At 49.2% G+C, this 19,841-nt stretch overlaps 1 protein-coding gene across 1 annotated transcript; it reads right to left on the reverse strand.

Annotated features, from left to right (window-relative positions):
* Positions 1-518: 518 nt before the first annotated feature.
* Positions 519-13,875, reverse strand: LOC122384937 (facilitated trehalose transporter Tret1-like). The gene is made up of 4 exons (XM_043372779.1): positions 13,500-13,875; positions 5,282-5,417; positions 3,764-3,888; positions 519-2,800 (listed from the first exon to the last, which is right to left on the reverse strand). The coding sequence occupies exons 1-4, from the start codon at positions 13,593-13,595 to the stop codon at positions 1,688-1,690; spliced, it is 1,470 nt and encodes a 489-aa protein (XP_043228714.1). The 5' UTR covers positions 13,596-13,875; the 3' UTR covers positions 519-1,687.
* Positions 13,876-19,841: the final 5,966 nt, after the last annotated feature.

Here is a 19,841-nt window from a genome sequence, read left to right on the forward strand (position 1 = left end):
AAAAGGTGAACATTCTCTTGCTCCTCTGGTAAACGTATGGGGCATCACGTAACTGGTCTGTGGATCTCACGTAATGTTCGACCTCCCAGGTCAGGTGACTGTTTGGCGTCCCGACCACTAGCAGATCCAGCTACGGATCCGTCCGGTACTGAAAGGGTGGGTGCAGTGTCAGGGTAGGCCTGACGACAGCGTCAGGGTAGGCCTGACGTTACACCCACTTTGACGTTGAAGTAGGTTGATGTTCTTTGTTTCCCATTGAACCAGTGGCAGCCCCGCAGTACTCATTACGAAGTTGAAAGTTCCCTTTTTGGTTTCCTCCTTTTCAGCGGCCTTTTGTTTCGATTAGTATTACGTTTTTTTTTTATCTCCTTACGTTCAGTGTGTGGCTAACTAGGGCATTTTTGTACAATTAGAATATCCTCTCCGAAATTTATAAGTACGCCTTGTTTTGTGCACTAGCCGTCTCTCAAAAAGGAGTCCCGCACTGAGTCCAGTGTCCACTCATTCGAAGATACATATTTGTTTTCACTCGTTCATTTATTTACAACATTTCAGTGACAAAGCTAATAATCTCACTGATTACTGCAATGTCACAAGATATGGAAAATAAATATGCGTTTAACTTTGCAGGCTACCGAAATTAGCTTCCACTACCACGTTTCAATACTAAATCATTCGTGATTTCACTACACATCGGTGGGTTGTCCATGACAAGATATCATAGCAATATCAGATTTGTGAATTACTAAAATTGATATTGCCAGCACTCCCCAGCGCATGCAAGGCACCGTCACTGCCCAGAGTTCGAGAGCGTATCTTTTCGGGCATGATATGTTCATGACATGACAGCTTACAAGCGACAGCGACACTGGATAACACATATCGCAAACCCATCGATGCATCGCCATCGATATGGTCGTCCTTCGCCACTGAAAGTTCGTGCATGCACGCTGCACACTGTGCAATGATCGCACATCCGGAGTCACACACCTCGAAGTACGATGATGTTTAACAAGATTTTTTTCTGTCGAGAATTAGGGAAACCATAGCTTACTCTAAAGATGCCAATAGCTAGCCCACGAGATATAAAATGACACCCTTGTCTATGATCATACTCGTACAGCAGATAAAAAGCATGTCGGAATCTACTGTCCCATCAATGCGAGCTCCACATTCGACACAACACACAAGATGTGAGACCGATCTTCTTTACCAGTTATGGCACACGCACGACTTTTTCATTTTAGTGACTCACAGTCAACACTTGAGTGAAAAAGCGTAATTATACAACATCCCTACAAAGACAGATTTTTATCGCGGCACGCACTCAAACTCAATACAGGAGAATATCGTTAAAGAAAAACTACCAAACATGACTCGACGGAAATCCATAGCTAATTAATGCATGTCACATGTTCGTCTCACATCATCACATCACAGTATTGAACTGGGAGTTATTTGCTACTCCCCAGCCCTCCCCAGACGCAGCCAGCACGGAGCTGAATCATTCTCCGAACGATCGCATCAGTGCCACGCATGACATTCCTGACGTGAAGATATGGCAGACAGGAGTTGTATGTGCTCTCCCCTCCCCCTCTCTTTCTCTCCCTATCAACCTTCATCCACTCTTTCGCTTTCACACCCCATCCCATTCCTTCGCACCATTCCCGTCCACCGCTGAAACCACTCAGATTTCTCCGCCCTCCGTTTCCGCCTCGCCCTTGCTCTTGCCGACAAAGTGCTCCTGATGAATATCCTCCAGTGTGCGGAGCCGCGTCTCGGGTACCACACAGAACGCAAACAGCACCTGGACGGCGCACACGCCGGCAAACAGCCAGAAGGTGCCGCTGTTCCCGAGCAGTGCCGTCAGCTCTGGGAACACCTGCAGCACCGTGAACAGCGTCAGCGACCAGAAGATGATGATGATGCTGCCGTAGAGCTCCCGCACGGACGACGGCAGCATCTCGCCGAAAATGACCCAGCTGATGGGTCCGATGCCGAGCGAGTAGCTGCAGATGGTGCAGATCATGCCGGCCAGAGGCAGCCAGTGTAGTCCGTGAACCTGCTGGACGTCCTGCTCCCGCAGGTAGAAGTAGGCGCCGATGACGGCCAGCGATACGGTGCAGAACGCGCCGGAGAGGGAGAGCAGCACGCGTCTGCCGAGACGGTCGATGAGTGTCGTGCTGCCGATGTTGCAGAGGAGCCGCACCGCCGCCAGCACCATGGCGCAGTGGTACTCGTTGATGCCCGTGCGCGCCAGACGAAAGATGACCACGGCGTAGCCGAACATGGCGTTGATGCCGGAGAAGTTGAGGATGGTCATCTGGACGGCAATGATGAGCACCGGCTGCAGGTAGACACTGTGCCGCATCAGTCGCAGCGTCTCGCAGACGGACATTTTGGTCTGTTCGAGTCCGGCCAGGATCAGCTGTACCTGGCTGTCGGCCGCGTACCGACGGCCGTGGAAGAAGAGCAGCGACTCGGCGGCCGCCGACAGGCGGTGCTTGGACACCAGCCAGGTGGGCGACTCGGGCAGTCGCAGGAAGCCGGCGAATATCACCAGGTTGGGCACCAGGCCGCACACCACCGCCACCATCTTCCAGTGCAGCAGCAGGCCGAGGGTGTAGCACATCAGCAGGCCGGCCGTGGCGAACGTCTCGGGCAGAATCAGCAGCACGCCGCGCACCCGCGGACTGCTGATCTCACTGATGTAGATCTGAGCGCTGCTGACGCACACGCCGCACGCCAGGCCGCACACGAACCGGCCGGCCATCAGCGGCCAGAAACCGGTGGCCAGCGCCTGGTGGACAGGGGAGAGATAGATGGTCAGGAAAAGAACGGCGAGGGGGCCGGCAGAGACAGTCAGCCGGGCCATATGGTAACAGTCAACGAGCGAACCAGATGATAGACGACATGTAAGACCATCACGAGAGATATCTACGGAGGCGTTTGTTAGAAGTCCGCTGGATTCGCGCAGCGACGAACGATATTTTTACAACCCCATTGTGATAGCGGATGAGAGGGTCATGAGGTTGAAATCGGCGAAAGAACTCGCCTCGCACTGAACGTGCTGACAGCCGATAAGTGACACAAATTAGTTCCAGACCGAGTTCAAAGTCCGGGCACACCCTCGCTCAGTAAATGTACTCGTATAGTCGTATTTATTTACTCCAGCTGATATGATGCATCACAGCTATGCCGATCTCTCATACAATATCATAAATAGCTGCTCAGCCCTTTCGGTCATAATTTACATAGTATAGTGCCCGACAAAAAGCAGTTGCTTTGAACGCTTTTTATCGTGACATCTATTGCTTACGACAATAAGCTTTGACAGTGTAAGTCAAAGACGACCCACAGGTCTATATTAAATATTTATTCATTAACATCTATTGGCGGCGGTATCGGTGGCTCGGGACGGGCCAACCGATCTGGACATGACCAGATACGTTTGGTTATAGCGGTTTAAAACAAGGTCATCTGGCGACACGGGGCAGTGGGTGCTGTGCTCGTACTTCAGCCCCACCCCGGTCCGTGGCTCTATGAAAGGTCACGAGATCGGATCATCACTAAACTGAGGTTATTTGCTGCTCGGCAGCAGTTCGACCTAAAAGTGGGGACTCATGCTTTTTTCATAAAACGATTATAAAAAAACATCGCGATTAGACAAGCCGCATCGTTTACGCATGAATCAAATCGCGCATTGTGAATTGACTGATGGACCTTCTGCCTTTCTGTGACCGCGAAAAGTTAGTCGTCTCACCTGCAGAGCCCATCCAATAGCGTTGGGTAGCGTGTGCCAGAACATTATCCGGCTAGGGCCGAACGTCTTGGCCAGAAACGTGGCCAGAATGCAGCCCAGTACAGAGCCCACGTAGGCTCCGCCCACTGAAAAACACGGGTGACGTTACAGCACGGATTAGTGACGACACAACACGGACTGGTGACGTTATATCACACCTGACAGTCCAGCGCGGCGTATTACCACGGATTACTATCGGAGACTGGCGAGTGGCGAGTGTAATGCGTAGGCTAGCCCGCGCTACATGGATGCATTGCGGCACAGTATCCCAGACTGCTTCCTAATCCTATAGCGATAGTTGGCGCAGGCCTTATTTTATGCGAAACGGTCTTGTATGACATGTAGCTGACAGCAAAGTGGGTACTGAGTAGCGACAAACGCACTGTATTAACTATTAGGCATATGACATGGACTTTATTGAATAAGCTACAGTCAATTGTAATTCTTCTAATGTTCTTTACGTTTAACCTTCGGTCGGCCAGAGGGAGGCAGACACAAGAAACTGCAGGTTGATACCCTCTCCTCAAAAAGCGCGTTCAAAGCACACACAAACAGAGGAGTGAAAGACTGCCTGGTCTTCGATTCTCTCTGGGCATCAAAAGCGTAGGTAGAACACAGGGGAGGGGAGCCGCGGACGGTGACGTCAGCGGACGCGGCTCGTCAGCGCACATCAGACTGGCCATCAGACCAGTCTGCAGCTGTTCGGGGGCGGCCTTCAAAGGCTGAGCCCGAATAGGATGTGGTAATCGACACACGGAATACCACGCTACAAAACGTGGCGGCTATTGCGGTCGGGTTATTATGAAATCAATGTAATAAATAGCCATGCGAGTATTCTTGGTTTGACAGATCCAATAAGGGGCTTCATAACACAAGCATTGGGTCTTGAGAAGGGATGATAGGGACTGCTTCATGTAAACAAGTACTATCGCTAGCGTCTCCTCAATTGTCTGACATAAATCGACAGATCAGCCGTACCTCTGAGGGTCAGGGTTGTCGAACAGACGTGACTCAGGCTTCAGAGCGGATATGACCGATCTGCGACCGTTGAAAGGATGTGTCTGGATTGTTCCGGACATGTCTGGTGCGGTTTCGCGTCCTCCACTCTGGGAGCACGTGCACGTGAACACGTGCACGCTGCACAACCCTATTTGATTCGTCTTCCGCTTTCTAGTGAACGGCAGAACAGAGCTGGGAATGGGACGTTGTTCTGGATCGAAATGGTCGCAATGAATAGCATATCCTTAGCGTAATAGCGCCTCAACATAACGTGCTTACCATGGTCGTCACATGTACATACCACTGACGGAACGGAACGTGCGAGACTCACAGAGCCCGCGCTGCAGCGTATGGCACCCCTCTTGTACTCACTGAGCCAGGAAGGGTTCTGCGCGCGAGTCTCACAGAGCCCGCTGTAGCGTGTCGCACTCCTCACACTCATACAGATGTACAGAATGTAGATCTTTGTTTTGTACTCACTGAGCCAGGGTCGCTGTCGGTCGGAGACCACCACGGTGGCGTCATCCTCCTCCAGTTGTCCCAGCAGGATGGAGCCGAACCCGAGCAGACAGCTGTACGACAGGGTTACCGTGGCGACCACCACGCTGCCCAGGATCTGCCGAACGGGAGACGAAGGCGGTGTAAGCGTATATCAGGGTGGACGGTCCCACACAGCCGAACGTGTACCTACCCAACCTACTCACAATTAACGTAGCCTGTATAACGCTACCATGGACTGGACCAGCGTCATTGCCCATTGGCCTCGAAATATGTTCCTTTTTGGCAAGCGATGAAACGTTATTCTTGGCTTCATTTTATTTATTTTATTTTATTTACAATCTCCATTGTATTAGCTGTGGTCTGACAGGAGCGATGTAGCGGTAGATTACAGTTAGCTTGCTGTTCCAAAACCAGTTAATACCATCCAAAAACATTAACCCTCGTCGGCAAAGGGTTTTCGCCTGTGCACCATCGTCCCCCCCCCTCTAAGGTTTTTCGCAAATAACGCGTAAAAAACGGCCGATCGCGAAGAAACTTTCTGTATGTTTTCTGTTTATCAATTTTACACCTACCCTAAAATTCATCTGTGATCAAACATGATGTTCTAACATGACGTTCGTGATCAGCACCCCGAAAAAAAAACATTGCAGCCACACTTTACGACGTAACAGGTCCCGATTTTCCCGACTTTTGAGTCATTGACCTGACCTGGAAGGTCAACCGTGACCTAGGACCTTAAAATTGGGTATCATCGGCTTCCTCTCGTCACGGGCAACACGCTCATTTTTTCCGCGAAAAGCTCTAGTTCGATGAGGAGCCAAACGTAAAGAGGGGGGGGGGGTCGTACACCCCTTGTGCCGTCGAAGTACGGAAAATGGCCTGTGCCGGCGAGGGCTAACACATCGAATCGCTTATAAAGTCATGCTTGAATGTCTGCGCCAATACGTTTACTTGCATTTTAAACATCAGGAACATCTGACGTCTGACGATCGGGGACATGAGTACGACTACGATCGTGAGCTGAATCCGAGCATGGACATGGGCAGGTTAATCACTAGCCAGCGCGTTATATGGTAAGTCACTGACATACCCCTACTAGTCTCCGACCTAGCCCTTGACATTCTTTGCAATTATATAACATTATTTTGACCAACAGTTTGCTACAGTGGGAATCTTTCTATAAGAATATTGAGTAGTCCCACCCCTTGTACCCGAATTCGACAACTCTTTATGCATTTGTTACTCGGTTAGGCGCTTACAATAACTCCGCAATAATTGGACAGATTGTGTTCCACCATTACCTTCTTGGGGCACCTACAGGACCATGCTTCCCATGCACCACGAATGGAATAGGACCTCACGTGCATGGGTCCATTTATGCAATCAAACACAAACGGACCGATTGCTCTAGAAGTTGGTATATACGGTGAGGGATCGGCTAGTAGGGTGACCCACAAGACAGGTGGGGTCTCACTTTTCACGTGCGCTCAAGTCGTCCTTTCTCCACAAAGTTCACCCACAAAAAACAAGTTTTTATATAAATTTAGTCCGAACCTTTTGAATGGAAGGATTCACAAGGACAGAGTCCCCACTAAGCGAAGCTTGTTGCGTTGACCCTGCCCAGTGCCCTCTACCCTCGGATCGCGCAATTGCGGTTCAATTGTAGAATTTGAAGTCTTAAGTTTAACGTGCGCATATAGCCGCGCACGGCCGGTCCCCTCACTAACGTCTTCGCCTGGGTACAGCCTGCCACCTACGGCAAAGTTCGTGAAGAAAGTCCATTTAACCCGCGCCCGGCTGGGGGTCCTGGATTTCCACGCCCTGCTGGGGGGGGGGGGGGGTGTTTGAACACCCCCCCCCCCTTCTAACTCGGCTCCTGGGCCACGTAGCGATACGCGGAAGGCGGCGTTCGAAAGAGCGTCAAAAATAATGAGGAAATTACTTCGGTCAATTTTTTGGTCAGGTCAAAGGTCAGGTCACCAGAGGTCATTGAAGGCAAAATTTCGCCGATTTCCGGGTCGAATGTCGAAAATTTCCAAGAAGCCAACGCATAACTCGGGAACCAATAGAGCTACAGCGCCGCGGAAAAGCGCATTCGATAGCCCTATTAACGCCCTTTCTGAGTAATTTTCTCAGATTTGACCTAACGTCAACGGTTTTGCCTGCAGGGGGCAAAAACTGCAAAAATAGCCGATTTTTTCGAAAACAGTTTTTCTGCAATAACTTTTGACCCAAGCCTTGTACGAGCTTACTTTTACCGGCATCGTGTTCCTCTCGTCAAGACGCATCGAATGAACTATAACTTGACCTTGAAAGGTCAACTTGAAAATTTGACCTCAGGTCAAGGTCATGACCTGACCGGAAAGGGTCATGTTGCATATCAGTCGATCCGTATCGTCGAGCTGAACACATCTAAGGCGTTTTCATCGCTCTAGCATGCCTCTATCAAAAGTTATTTGCGAAAAACTGTTAGATACCATTCGTGACCTAAGATGACCTCAGGGCATAAACAGGGGTCGCGGACACCATTTTCATGTTCAGTGTGTCTAAACCACTTGTAATTCAGTGTTTGGAAGTGTTTATAATGTCTTTCGTCCAAAAGAGGCGCATTTCAATTTTCTCCCATTGACTTATAATGGGGAGGTCGCAAAATTGACCTGACCTTAGGTCATCGATATCAAAATTCTGAGATATACATTTTGTACATGCTATTGCTCTAAGCAATCGCTGAAAGTTTCAAAGCGATCGGTCATTCGGTGTAGCTATGACAGACATTGAAACTTTTTATGAGGTGAGGTCACTTCAAGTGACCTGGTGACCTGACCTTGAATGACCTTGGTCTGAAATTTTCACAACATGTGTAGAATTGATGTATGATAAGGTGTACCAAAAACGGCGGCGCTCCGCGCCGCCGTTTTTGAGATATTCGCGAAAAACCACAAGGGGGGGTGTTCAAACACCCCCCCCCCAGCAGGGCGCGGGTTAAGCCGTGATATGCCTTTCATAAGTCAGCAGGTTCCCGTTTCACATACATATTTTATATCGCCGCAGTGCGCAGTAGAGTCTGTTTGTGCTGGCAGGTAAGGCGATGCGCACGGCGGCAAATAACGTTACGTGCAGAGACCAGCGAGGGCAGTTCAGGGCTACGACAAAGTGACATTGGTCGACCCTGGACGGCGCCGGGGGGTGGGAGGGGGAGGGGGCACTACGCCAGTTTGTTTGGACGCGGACTGTTTCCCTGGCCGGGCATCGTGAACGGGTGTTTTTGCTGTTAGTGAGCGATAATTATAGATCGATAAGGCCCGCGCAGTTGACAGAGTCAGAGACATGGATGACTGTGGTGCACCTACTAGGTATGTAAGCTACGGGAACCGCCAAAACGACCGAGAACAGCAAATACCTGAGCAAACTGCAGACAAGTGAAGCTTTATAACATTCTCATTTCAGTACTCCGAAGGAAGGACTGAAGGTACTTCGACAGGAAAAAGATAAAATGCCTATTTATTTAAACTTAGCTAGTTGATAATTTCATATTGTGGCATTCTTGAGCGATATTTTTTTCCAAAAAGGGTTGCAATTCCAGAAATTCTATCTGTGTTTATCATCACATTTCAGAAGCTGGAACGTTTCATTTCAGCGTTTGGGGTGCACTGCAGCGTGACCACGCCGCCCACGACCCAGTAAACATGACGACGTCGGCCCGACGTCGGGCCGAGGCTCGGCCCGACGTCGGCCCAACGTCGGTTCAACCTCGGCCTGACATCGGCTGGACGTCGGATATGCCCGCATGTTCCGACGTCCAGCCGAAGTCCAGCCGACGTCGAGCCGACGTCGGGCCGAGATCGTTTGCCGAGGTTGACGAGATCGTTTGTTGTTGGACCGACGGGGCCGACGTCGGCATGTTTATTGGGACAACGCGCCAAAAATATCAACCGGCGGCGGGATTCGAGCCCCCCAGTCGCCGACGTCGGCATGTTTACTGGGACAACACGTCAAAAGCATCAGCCGGCGATGGGATTCAAACCCAGTGTCATTCGAACGCGAGGTTAGCGCGATAACCACTACACCACTCAGCCAGCTAACGAACTCGGTTTGTTTTGTTGGGTTATGCCCTTTCGGTCTGACAAGACCATTTCAGAGCCGGAAGGATCATAGGATGGAGACATTGGTCTTCTTGGCGAGCACCCTGGGTCCAGTTCATATAGAGTCCCTGGTCCCATTGCTGTTACGTGACACTTATTGGAAAGGGCGAGCCCACAATGGATTCATATAGCCACTCTTACACACATGCACCAACGTTTCCCAAAGTGTCCCTTTGATAAGTGGCACTTTGGCAAAGTGACACTTGCCGACTGGCCTTTCTATATGAACTGGGCCCGGCCCTGGTGAGTTTCCGGGACTGAGCCTGACCAAAGGATAGGCCGAGCAGCCCCCAAGCACTCACCGCACCCGGCTACGGGCGAGCTCGGCTTACGGGCAATCCCAAATGGGATAAAGTTTCCCGTCCAGTCCGGATCAGGGGGTTGCGGCGTGGAGGAAGATTTGAGTTTCCTGAGGATATTTTGAATACAGAAGCTCTTTATGAAACATGAAACATGTATTTTATATTATTTTAACGGTCAAAACAGCGGCCGATGTCGGTCCGACGTCGCCCCGACGTCGGCCCGACGTCGGCTGGACCTCAGCAATTGATCTCGGTCCGACGTCGGCCCGACGTCGGCTGGACCTCGGCTGGACGTCGAAACATGCGGGCATATCCGACATCCAGCCGACGTCGTGCCGAGGTTGGACCGACTTTGGGTCGACGTCGGCATGCCGATGCCGAGTTGCCGACGTCACCCCGACGTCGGCCGACGTCGGGCCGACGTCGGCATGTTTACTGGGGAGCACTTCTGGGACAGGTTGATGAGCGCAAACATTTACAGTTAGCCAGGAGTCATGCGAGTGTCTATCTCATTTCACGTGACCCGGTTGCCAGTATCGTTACTGCGGTCAGCCAGGCGCCGCAGAAGGATGTAAATATTGTGAGCTTTGACAAAATGCAGCTGATTAACTACATAATTATCAGACACCAAGGACAGCAGTGCCGTGCACCGAGGAATATTTATAGCGCGAACAGACGTCTCGCCGGCCGACTAATCAGACGTCACATTACTCAAAGTAGCACAGACCCACGCTTTGACAGAGCCTCCGGTACATCGGGCATATAAGGGGCCCCTTTGGGGTACAAATATATCTATAATACCTACATGCCCGTGCGGCGTGCTAAATAAGTCGCATGGTCTATATTCGCTACTGATGTCATTCATTCAGCTTTCGATCGCTTCTTGTCTCTACTGATCTTAACCCTCGCCCTGCTGGGGGGGGGGGGGCAATTTGGCCCCCTGTGGTTTTTCCTGAATAGCAAGAAAACGGCGGCGCGCAGCACCGCCAAATTTACAATACCTTCCCGGGCATCAATTTGACACCTCCACACAAAATTTCAAGTCTAAGGTCACCTTAGGTCAGGAGTTATTGAGGTCAAACTGAGGTCATGTTCGAGCAAAAATGAGCAAAGAACATGAAATCTTGAAACGCTCACAAAAGCTACAGTTATCAAGCAATTTCAAAGTTCTTTGTATGGTCATGTAGACAAAAGGCGGTGCTACAAAAATGCTATCTCGGATTTTCAAAATTTTTGGATTTTTACCCCCAGAAATTCAAAAAATGATTTTTTTTTTAAGAAAAACGCAACAAAAAACAAAATGTTCCCGAATCTCGAAAAAAAAAAAACGGAATACATGTGATAGTCCCTACCATCTTCTATACCTATACATACCAAATTTTAGATCGATAGGTACCTCCTTTTTTGGCCAATTTATAGCAAAAAAAAAAACTGTTCAAAATTGATGACGTCAAATTTTTGAACTCAATTTTTGGCAATTCTAGACCACGTAGCGCAAAAAAGACCACCATTGAACTCCCCGTGACGAGCTGCATCGAATCAATATCCATATTATGCAAAAATATTAACTTTGAAATTTGACCTAATTTGACCTGACCTTGACCTGACCTTCACCAGAACATAATCTAACCTGACCCCAAAGGCGGCCTGACCCATATAATCGTATTTGGCATATAAAATGGACTATAAAACATGCATCATATGATATTTTCATATTGTGACCCTCAGTGACCTGACCTCTGTGACCTGATCTGGTACCAGTGACCTCAAATAGCAGAACATGTGTTTGACTAACATTTCCCCACCTACGATTTTCAATAAAATGCATTTTAATCGATTTTACAACGCATTTCTTGAAATGCAGGTAAACGGTGAAAATTCGACATTTGACCTAAACTGTGACGTCATCGGTTTGACCTAGGTCAATGAAATTGGGTCACAAGGTAGTTCCTTGGTAGGGCTATCCAACACCGTTTGCCGCTTGTCGCTATCTTGCGTGGTTCTCGAGATCTGGGGGGGGGGGGCAATTGCACCCCCACCCCCAACAGGGCGCGTTGCTCGGCAGACCCCAGCGGGGCGCGGGTTAAGCTTCTCGCAGCTAAGTTTTCCCTTCTCTGATAGAGGCGACGCAAAATGACGCTACCGAATGAAGTATGACAAACCACGAGGCCAATGACCAAAGCACGTCCATATAGGTGAATGATTTGGACCTATGTTCTGAGACTTCCCGTGGGCTGCATCTCTCTCCAGTACAACTAGGTGAGAGAGAAAGAGAGAGAGAGAGAGAGAGAGAGAGAGAGAGAGAGAGAGAGAGAGAGGAGAGAGAGAGAGAGAGAGAGAGAGAGAGAGAGAGAGAGACAGAGACAGAGAGAGAGAGAGAGAGAGAGAGAGAGAGAGAGAGAGAGAGAGAGAGAGAGAGAGAGAGAGAGAGAGAGAGAGAGAGAGAGAGAGAGAGAGAGAGAGAGAGAGAGACAGACAGACAGAGAGACAGAGAGACAGAGAGACAGAGAGAGAGAGAGACAGAGAGACAGAGAGACAGAGAGACAGAGAGACAGAGAGAGAGGGAGAGAGAGAAAACTGTTTGTTAAGTGGAGTTTCACCCATCTAACCTGTTTGCAAATGGAGTGTCTCTCGGCTGACCTCTTTGTGAATGGAGTTTTTCGTCTAACCAAGAGTGCCTACCGTCTGACCTGCCTGTAAATGGAGTGTCTCGCGTCTGACTTGTTTGGAAATGGAGTGTATCTCATTTGAACTGTCAGTAAATGGAGTCTAACCTGTTTTTAAATGGAGTGTCTCCCGTCTCACCAGCTTGTAAATGAATTGTCTCCCGAATGACCTGTTTGTAAATGGAGTGTATCTTATCCGACCTGCTATACATGGAGTACCTGCCGTCTGATCCGCTTGTTTATTGAATGTCTGTCGTCTGCTTAAATGGAGTATGCCCCGTCAGAAGTGTTTGCAATTGGACTGTCTCTTGTCAGAACTGTTTGTAACAGGAATATTTCCAGTCTGACCTTTGTAAGTTGAGTGTCTCCCGTCTGATCTGTTTGTAAATGGAGTGTCCCCGTCTGACCTGTTTGTAACTGGAGTGTTTGCCGTCTGATCTGTTTGTAAATGCAGTGTCTATCGTTTTACCTGTTTTTAAATGTAGTGTCTCTCGTGTGACCTATTTGTAAATGAAGTGTCTTCCTCCTGACCTAATTGTAAATGGAGTGCCTGCCGTCTCTTCTTTTTGGACATGATGTGTCTCCGTCTCAACTGTTTGTAAATGGAGTGTGTCTCGTCTGACTTGTTTGTACATGGAGGATTTCCCGCTTGGCCTGTGTGTAAATGGGATGTCTCCCGTCTCACCTGTTTGTGAATGGAGTGTATCGCATCTAACCTGTTTGTGAATGGAATCTCCCGTCGGCCCTGTTTGTACATGGAGTGTTTCCTGTCTGACCTTTTTGTAAATGGAGTACCTGCTGTCTGACCTGTTTGTAAATGGTGTGTCTCCCGTCTCACCTGTTTGTAAATAGAGTGTCTCCCGTCTGACTCTGACTTGTTTGTAAATGGAGTCTCCCGTCTGACCTGTGTGTTAATGGAGTGCCTGCTGTCTGACCTGTTTGTAAATGGAGTGTTTCCTGTCTGACCTGTTTGTAAATGGAGTGCCTGCCGTCTGACCTGTTGTAAATGGTGTCCATCCCGTCTGACCTGTTTGTAAATGGAGTGTCCCCGTCTGACCTGTTGTAAATGGTGTCCATCCCGTCTGACCTGTTTGTAAATGGAGTGTCTCTCGGAGCCCAAGGTGTCGGAGCTGGTGTCCGACGCCGTCGGTTCCGCCATCAACTTCTTTTGAGGACCGTCCATGGCTGCAGTAGATGAACGCCGAGAAACTAGCAGCACGATGCAGACTGCAGAGATGCGCCCGGTAAGACCGAGCAGCGCCTCCGTTCAGTTCAGACGGGAGATGGCTAAACAGTAGGTAAACAAATAGACAAACCGGGACTCTCGGCTGACGGATTGCCGCTCTGGCGCTGTCGAACTGACGATAGGACGCTCAGCACGACACAGCGAGTCCGGAGGTAGGCGGCAGAACTGGCTCGGGCCGACTCCAGCCACGGCCGACGGACTACTGTCCGACACCCCGACGGGCGGCCCGTCGCCGACCCGACCCCTCCAGTGACGTCACAGAGTCTTCCCGGAGTGACGTCACGTCACGGGCACCCGAATCGGTAACGTCATTTGACGGTGACTTCTTAGGTGTACACAACTTGACATTGCGGGAAATTATTCTAAATGGAATCCTGTGAATTGATTAAGTCCCATGTTTGAATAAGTTGCGGTATAATTTGCCGTCATCTAACAATACTACGCGACGTTTGAAACACATTTCACGATTGTGAAGAAGGTCGATACTTATTTCATTTTTTTAATTGAATCTCGTGCACACTGCATGTCTAAGCGACGAAAATACGCTTGGTGATTGAAAGCTTCTTTAGATGTCCTATTACGACCACTTAAAGCAGCTTTACACAAAATGCACTGGGTTCTCTATTATAACTGATATTTTCGTTTTACGACGCAACATAACCTGATGATAGGGTCATGATCTATGCGTGGAATTTTGTGCGGCAATCAGTCGACCCGTATGGTTATGATCAACAAATTTATGTTCTTTGATCGCCGCAGCAGGAATAGACTTAATCCTATTATTGGTGGTCTTTCTGGACTACGTTAACTGGTGGGGGGGGGGGGGGCGATTCGGCCCCCCCTTGATATCTCGAAAACTAAATGTCCGATCTTAATGGCACAAACACCATTCGATCGCTCTCATCGTGAACTTTCAGATTCGCTGTAAAAAGTAAAAAAAGTTCGAAATTGGGGGTCCTGGAAGCAAAATGTTTCGAAAAACGCGTTTTACACTTTATCACTAAAAATGCTATAACTTCTTTATTTTTTTACCGATTTTGATAAAACTTCAGGGGACCCTTCTTCATGAACTGGTCTATCATATATATTCCGGCGTTTTTGATATTTCAAAAATCATAGGCGGATTCAGGTAACCTAGCTTGGGATGATGTTTTGAGTGTTTGTCATGGTATGTCATGTGTCTTATGACATGATGTGTCATATATCATGTAAAATATGCAACGTGAGCACAAAATAGGTACACGTTTTCGTTAAGCATAGGCGGGTTAATGCACGCTTAAACGGGGGGCAGTACATTGATATTACCCCCCTTTCTCAGGTACCTGGCTCCGCCTATTCCAATAATTTCATTGTAGAATGACGTCACATAGTCTTAAAGCGCATACATATGACGGGTGGTGCCACTGGTCACCAGTATAAACCTAAGTAAGTCGCTGCTTAGCGGCAAATGTCGAAACTGTCAAATCTGGGCCAAAACTATCCCCGAGAAACTCGTCCTGGAGACGCCTCTGCGCAAGCTAGAAACTCAAAAATTGACACAATGTGCCCAATGAATGGCAACGAAAAGTCACCAAATTTTAAGCCCCTAGCTAGAGTGGTTTTCCGTCCAGAGCAAAAAAAAAACTGCAGGTGGGGGCCGATTCGCCCCCCCCCCCCCACCAGTAATAGGGTTAACGCAACTATTGTTGCAAAGGTGACCTATTGTTAATTTGTCATGATGTTGCACGATCTCAGGCGTATATTCAAGGGGTAAACGTATTTGGCACATACACAAATATCTGCTTATTGATGGACATAAGCTGCTACCCTCTCCAACGTTTTGGTTGGGCGATCCAGCTTGGACCGAGTCCCCAGCCCTGCCCTCCGTAGCAAAGCTCATACTGATACCGGACGTGATAAGAGGTGACGATGGAGCGATTCAAGCCGTTCAGACAAATAGACGTTTCCCGTTGATACACTTTGACGTGGATTACTAATGCTTTGTGTTATCAAGTTGGTGTAAGCGAAATAAAAAATGACATTTTAGTAACGACCTTCTGTGAGTGTGAAGCATGCAACAAATAAAAAGAGCTAGCCAGCATAGAGACCGGTAGCCGCTCCTAAAGACGGCCAGTATGCGCGGCATACGGTTAGAGGCGCTCCCATGCAGCTAGTTAGCACCAGACAGCACTGGATAGTGGATATGGGACCGGGTATACTCGTACTGCGGGCCGCCGTCAACAGTTGAGCGCCGTCCCGACCGACCGCTCCGGGCCAAACAGAGCACGGGGCGGGAGGGGGCGGCACGTCTGAGCGGGTACGAACCGACATACTTTTCTACTACAGATGACAGCTTATATTCATCATATTTGTGAGATGTGCAAAGGAAATAAATAATATTTACCACGTTAGCTTGTGCTGTGGCGGTGGTCCGATCGAAACGCATTGAGAAGGGGGCATTTTTACGTCCAATAAATAATATTTACCACGTTAGCTTGTGCTGTGGCGGTGGTCCGATCGAAACGCATTGAGAAGGGGGCATTTTTACGTCCTCTTTCCCATTTAACTCCCCGGTAAAAAAAGCGTCAAGCGGTAAGAGGCCCTCGAAAAGTCGTCAAAATCATTGAGACATTTTTGGTTATTTCCAAAGATTAGTCCAAAGGTCAGGTGACCAGAGGTTATCAATTTTTTCAATCGACTTTTTGACAGATCGGCTCATAACCCGGTTATACTTTGGCGGAAGACACATTCGACGGATCATGATTTCGCCCCCCGGCGGGCAATATCGTCAACCCACATCAGACTCGTTATCCTGCTTGCTTAGCAACACATTCTCTGAGCATTAGTCCACTGTCTACCGTATTGGCACCGAGCTGGTCGCCCCCCCCCCCCCTCCCTCCTCCGAAACCCGGCTGAAACCGGTGCCGGCGGCGGCCGGAGCCCGCGGAGCTGACCCGGGCGGCGCTCCACAGCAGTGGGAACGGGACGGCGCCGCCGGCCGTTGCACTGGCCGGCCGGACACGCCTGATTGGACCCGATTGACGCTTCCGGCACGGGAGAGGGTGAGGGTGCCGCCATCCGAACATGGGCCACCAAACGGCACCGCTGGACGATGATTTGTGTGCGTGAGCGCGCGTGTGAGTCAGGGGACGCACGGGCGAGGGCTGAGTCACGAGACGGTAGATAAGGTATGACAGAAGTTGCTTGTGAAAATTGGTGTTTTCGTGAATAGTTTGGTTCGCTAGCTTAAAGGGTGTTAAATGCGAACAAAGCTATTGGGAATATATACGTGAAGAATCATTGTCCTTTTCCTCGAAAATGTAAAAACAATGCAAAAGTTATATTTAATGCGGTGTTCCTCGCTAAAGCACTTCACAGTTCACACCATTAATTTCATAAAGCTATTGGGATTATCAGGCTTGTCATACCATACAAGTTTGTTCAGCACAAATGTGGTATAACAGTTATTGAATAACCATAAAACTGGTTTATCACAACTCCACTCTGCGCTCGAGGCGCAGGCTCTTGCGACGATAATTGGCCTACTTAGCATGTAATATGTGCATTATATGAGCCAATACCTAACACATGATTCTTGTCATCATCAAACCCGCAAGTCGCACATTCTATGCCCCAGTTTCTCTCCCTGACAGTCCGACGCAGCCAGTACCCCGGCACAAAGACCGTGATGTTTACGGCCCACACTGTGGCAGACGGCTCGTCGTCAGGCGGTCCCCGTCACCCGTCAACAGCCTGTCAACGTCTGATTGACCCGACAACGGGTACGGGCCAGACAGACGGGCGAGGGATGCCAGAACAACTGGGGAGGCGGGCAGACTACGGGCAGTGAATGCCCAGTGCATGCTACAGATACCGACGGGTGATTACAACAATGACGTAATTTACCATGGTTAATTAGCGTACCCATAACACACATGTTCATTATGACCTTCCCAGTTCCAGGAAACGCAATTTAGACAAATATGTTGTCAAAGACTGGCTGCAAATGGAAAAATTCGCCGCCTAGCCACGCAGCACGAGCTGCCCATGTGATAGTAAGGCATTTTGGCTCGGCTCACTGCGCGGCCGGGGTCGCTGCGTACGGTTCGGTCCCGGCCGCCTGGCTCTCAGCCAGCCGTGTTCGCGCGCCCACCACCCGCGCGAAAACAGCGCGCCCGCGCGGCGCCGGAGACACGGTCCCGGTTGGGCGCGGTCTCCGCCCCGAACCGCCCGCCAACGGGGCTATTTCCGCCCCAGAGTCGGACCACTGCACACTGGTCGGAAACGCCCTCACGAGAGGCCACGGGCGATTCCGGAGTTTCGGATTATTTTTTATATAGATCGATTTGAAATTGATCAAATTATTATAATTAGGCCAAAAAAACTAATCCGGGTGACCAAAAATAACTGTAATCAGCCCCCGAAGATGGGGTATCCCAGAACTCGGAAACTGACGCGGAGCAAGAGGTTTCTTGAGCCGGATAATCAGAGTCTTATTGCTGATAGACACCAAATTGAAATCCCACATATTATGCATCAAAATGTTCGTTATGAAGTTGCCGACTGGTCAGTGCAAATTTTTTGGTATACTTTTTCTCCAACTAAGATCTACTGTAGCTTTTTTATGAGGGCTCTCTTAGAGTGATTCTGGAATATAACTGCAAAGTTTAGGTAAGGAAACAACAGGTAGTCCCATCTAGTCCCACTCTGATTTTTTGTGAGATGAAGCAGGATTTAGATTTACACCAGGGCAACATAAAAGCTAACTGCGCATATTTGCGCAAAATTTGCAGGAGCCGCTATTCCTACCCAACTACCGCCCGCCCCGCCCCAGTTTCGGCTCGGCCGCCGCGCCCGGCTTACGCTGACTGGTGTGGCCTGCACGCATCCATGCGTAGTTGACTGGTCATTAAAAACAGACGCGCTTGAGTTTATGAATTTTGTGGAAAGCGCATACAATATGGTTTTATTATTGCATTTATGTATGTATTGACATCAAAAGCCTTCCACATATTGCGTGGCGATTACGGCTTGCATTTAGAGAGCCTTGCTATTAGTAACCATCACTCGGCTGAAGAAAGTGGAAATTGAGACCTTCGTGAACATAAGACGCTGCGAATATAGGACACCTGTCACTGGCGTCAGGTTACCTTGGGCCGTCTTTTTACATTAGATCACAATTCCGGTATTTAGCCCTGGCCGGACCGATTGGTTTTCTATATTGACCGCGGAGGGTTGATACAACTCCCTCGCCGTTTCGCCTCTAATTGAGCTAGAGCCTCGCGGAAAAAACGAGCTTGTGTGCCGTTATAAGACGCAGCAAGTACTACCCGATTTAAGGTCTTAGGTCAGCCAGTGACCTCTTAGGTCAGGTAAGTGCCACAAGGCACGGGCTCGGTTTTTGGTTAATTACTTTGCCAAAAATGGTCGCACTGCCGCGATTTTGGCATCATCGTGCTTGTCTAGCTCAGGAGCGTCGAATGCTATGCTTGGTGTTCGGGCGAAGTCAACTTAAGGCTTTAACCTCGGGTCAAGGTCAGGTCGGAGCCCCTCAGGTCACGAAAATGGTTGAAGGAGGACATATTGCATATCACTGGATTCGGCAGGTCTTCCCGAGTCCAATGGTGGCTTTCCCGACTCTCTAGCTCCATCTGATCAGGAGTTATTGACGAAAAACTTATATGGCCTTAGTGACGTCATAAATGACGTCACGCAAAGTCAACAATGCTAAAGTGAAGCACCGGACCTTGCAAGGAGTGCATGAAACCATTCCCGGTGCCCGAATAGCAGCTTCCAATTTCCCTTGTTCACTTAAAGTGGTGCTAGATCCTGTATTATACTCAATTATGACGTCATAACTTAACAGATTCACGTCATATATTTAGTGCTTGACATCCAAATGATAGCTTACATATGACAGAGAAGGTATGCAAAGTTTTATGAAGTTTGCTTCACTAGTTGTGGAATAACAAGCAAAAAACTTTTGCGGAAAGGCCGCTGGCCTCTCGCTGGAGCGTTTCCGACCAGTGTGCACTGAGGGGGAGGAGGAAGGGGAAGGGGAGGGGAGGGGTGTGCCGGGGAGGAAAACAGATGCAGGCCATTACACGTCAGTATAAGTTACTCTCATGTAGTTTCTGTTGTTAGAAGGGCTATGATGTCACAGATTCTTATTTTACCTATTATTGTGTAGTTAGCTACGCGAGA

Source organism: Amphibalanus amphitrite, unplaced genomic scaffold (assembly GCF_019059575.1).
Source record: "Amphibalanus amphitrite isolate SeventyFive unplaced genomic scaffold, NRLGWU_Aamphi_draft 000204F_arrow, whole genome shotgun sequence".
Taxonomy (NCBI): domain Eukaryota; kingdom Metazoa; phylum Arthropoda; class Thecostraca; order Balanomorpha; family Balanidae; genus Amphibalanus; species Amphibalanus amphitrite.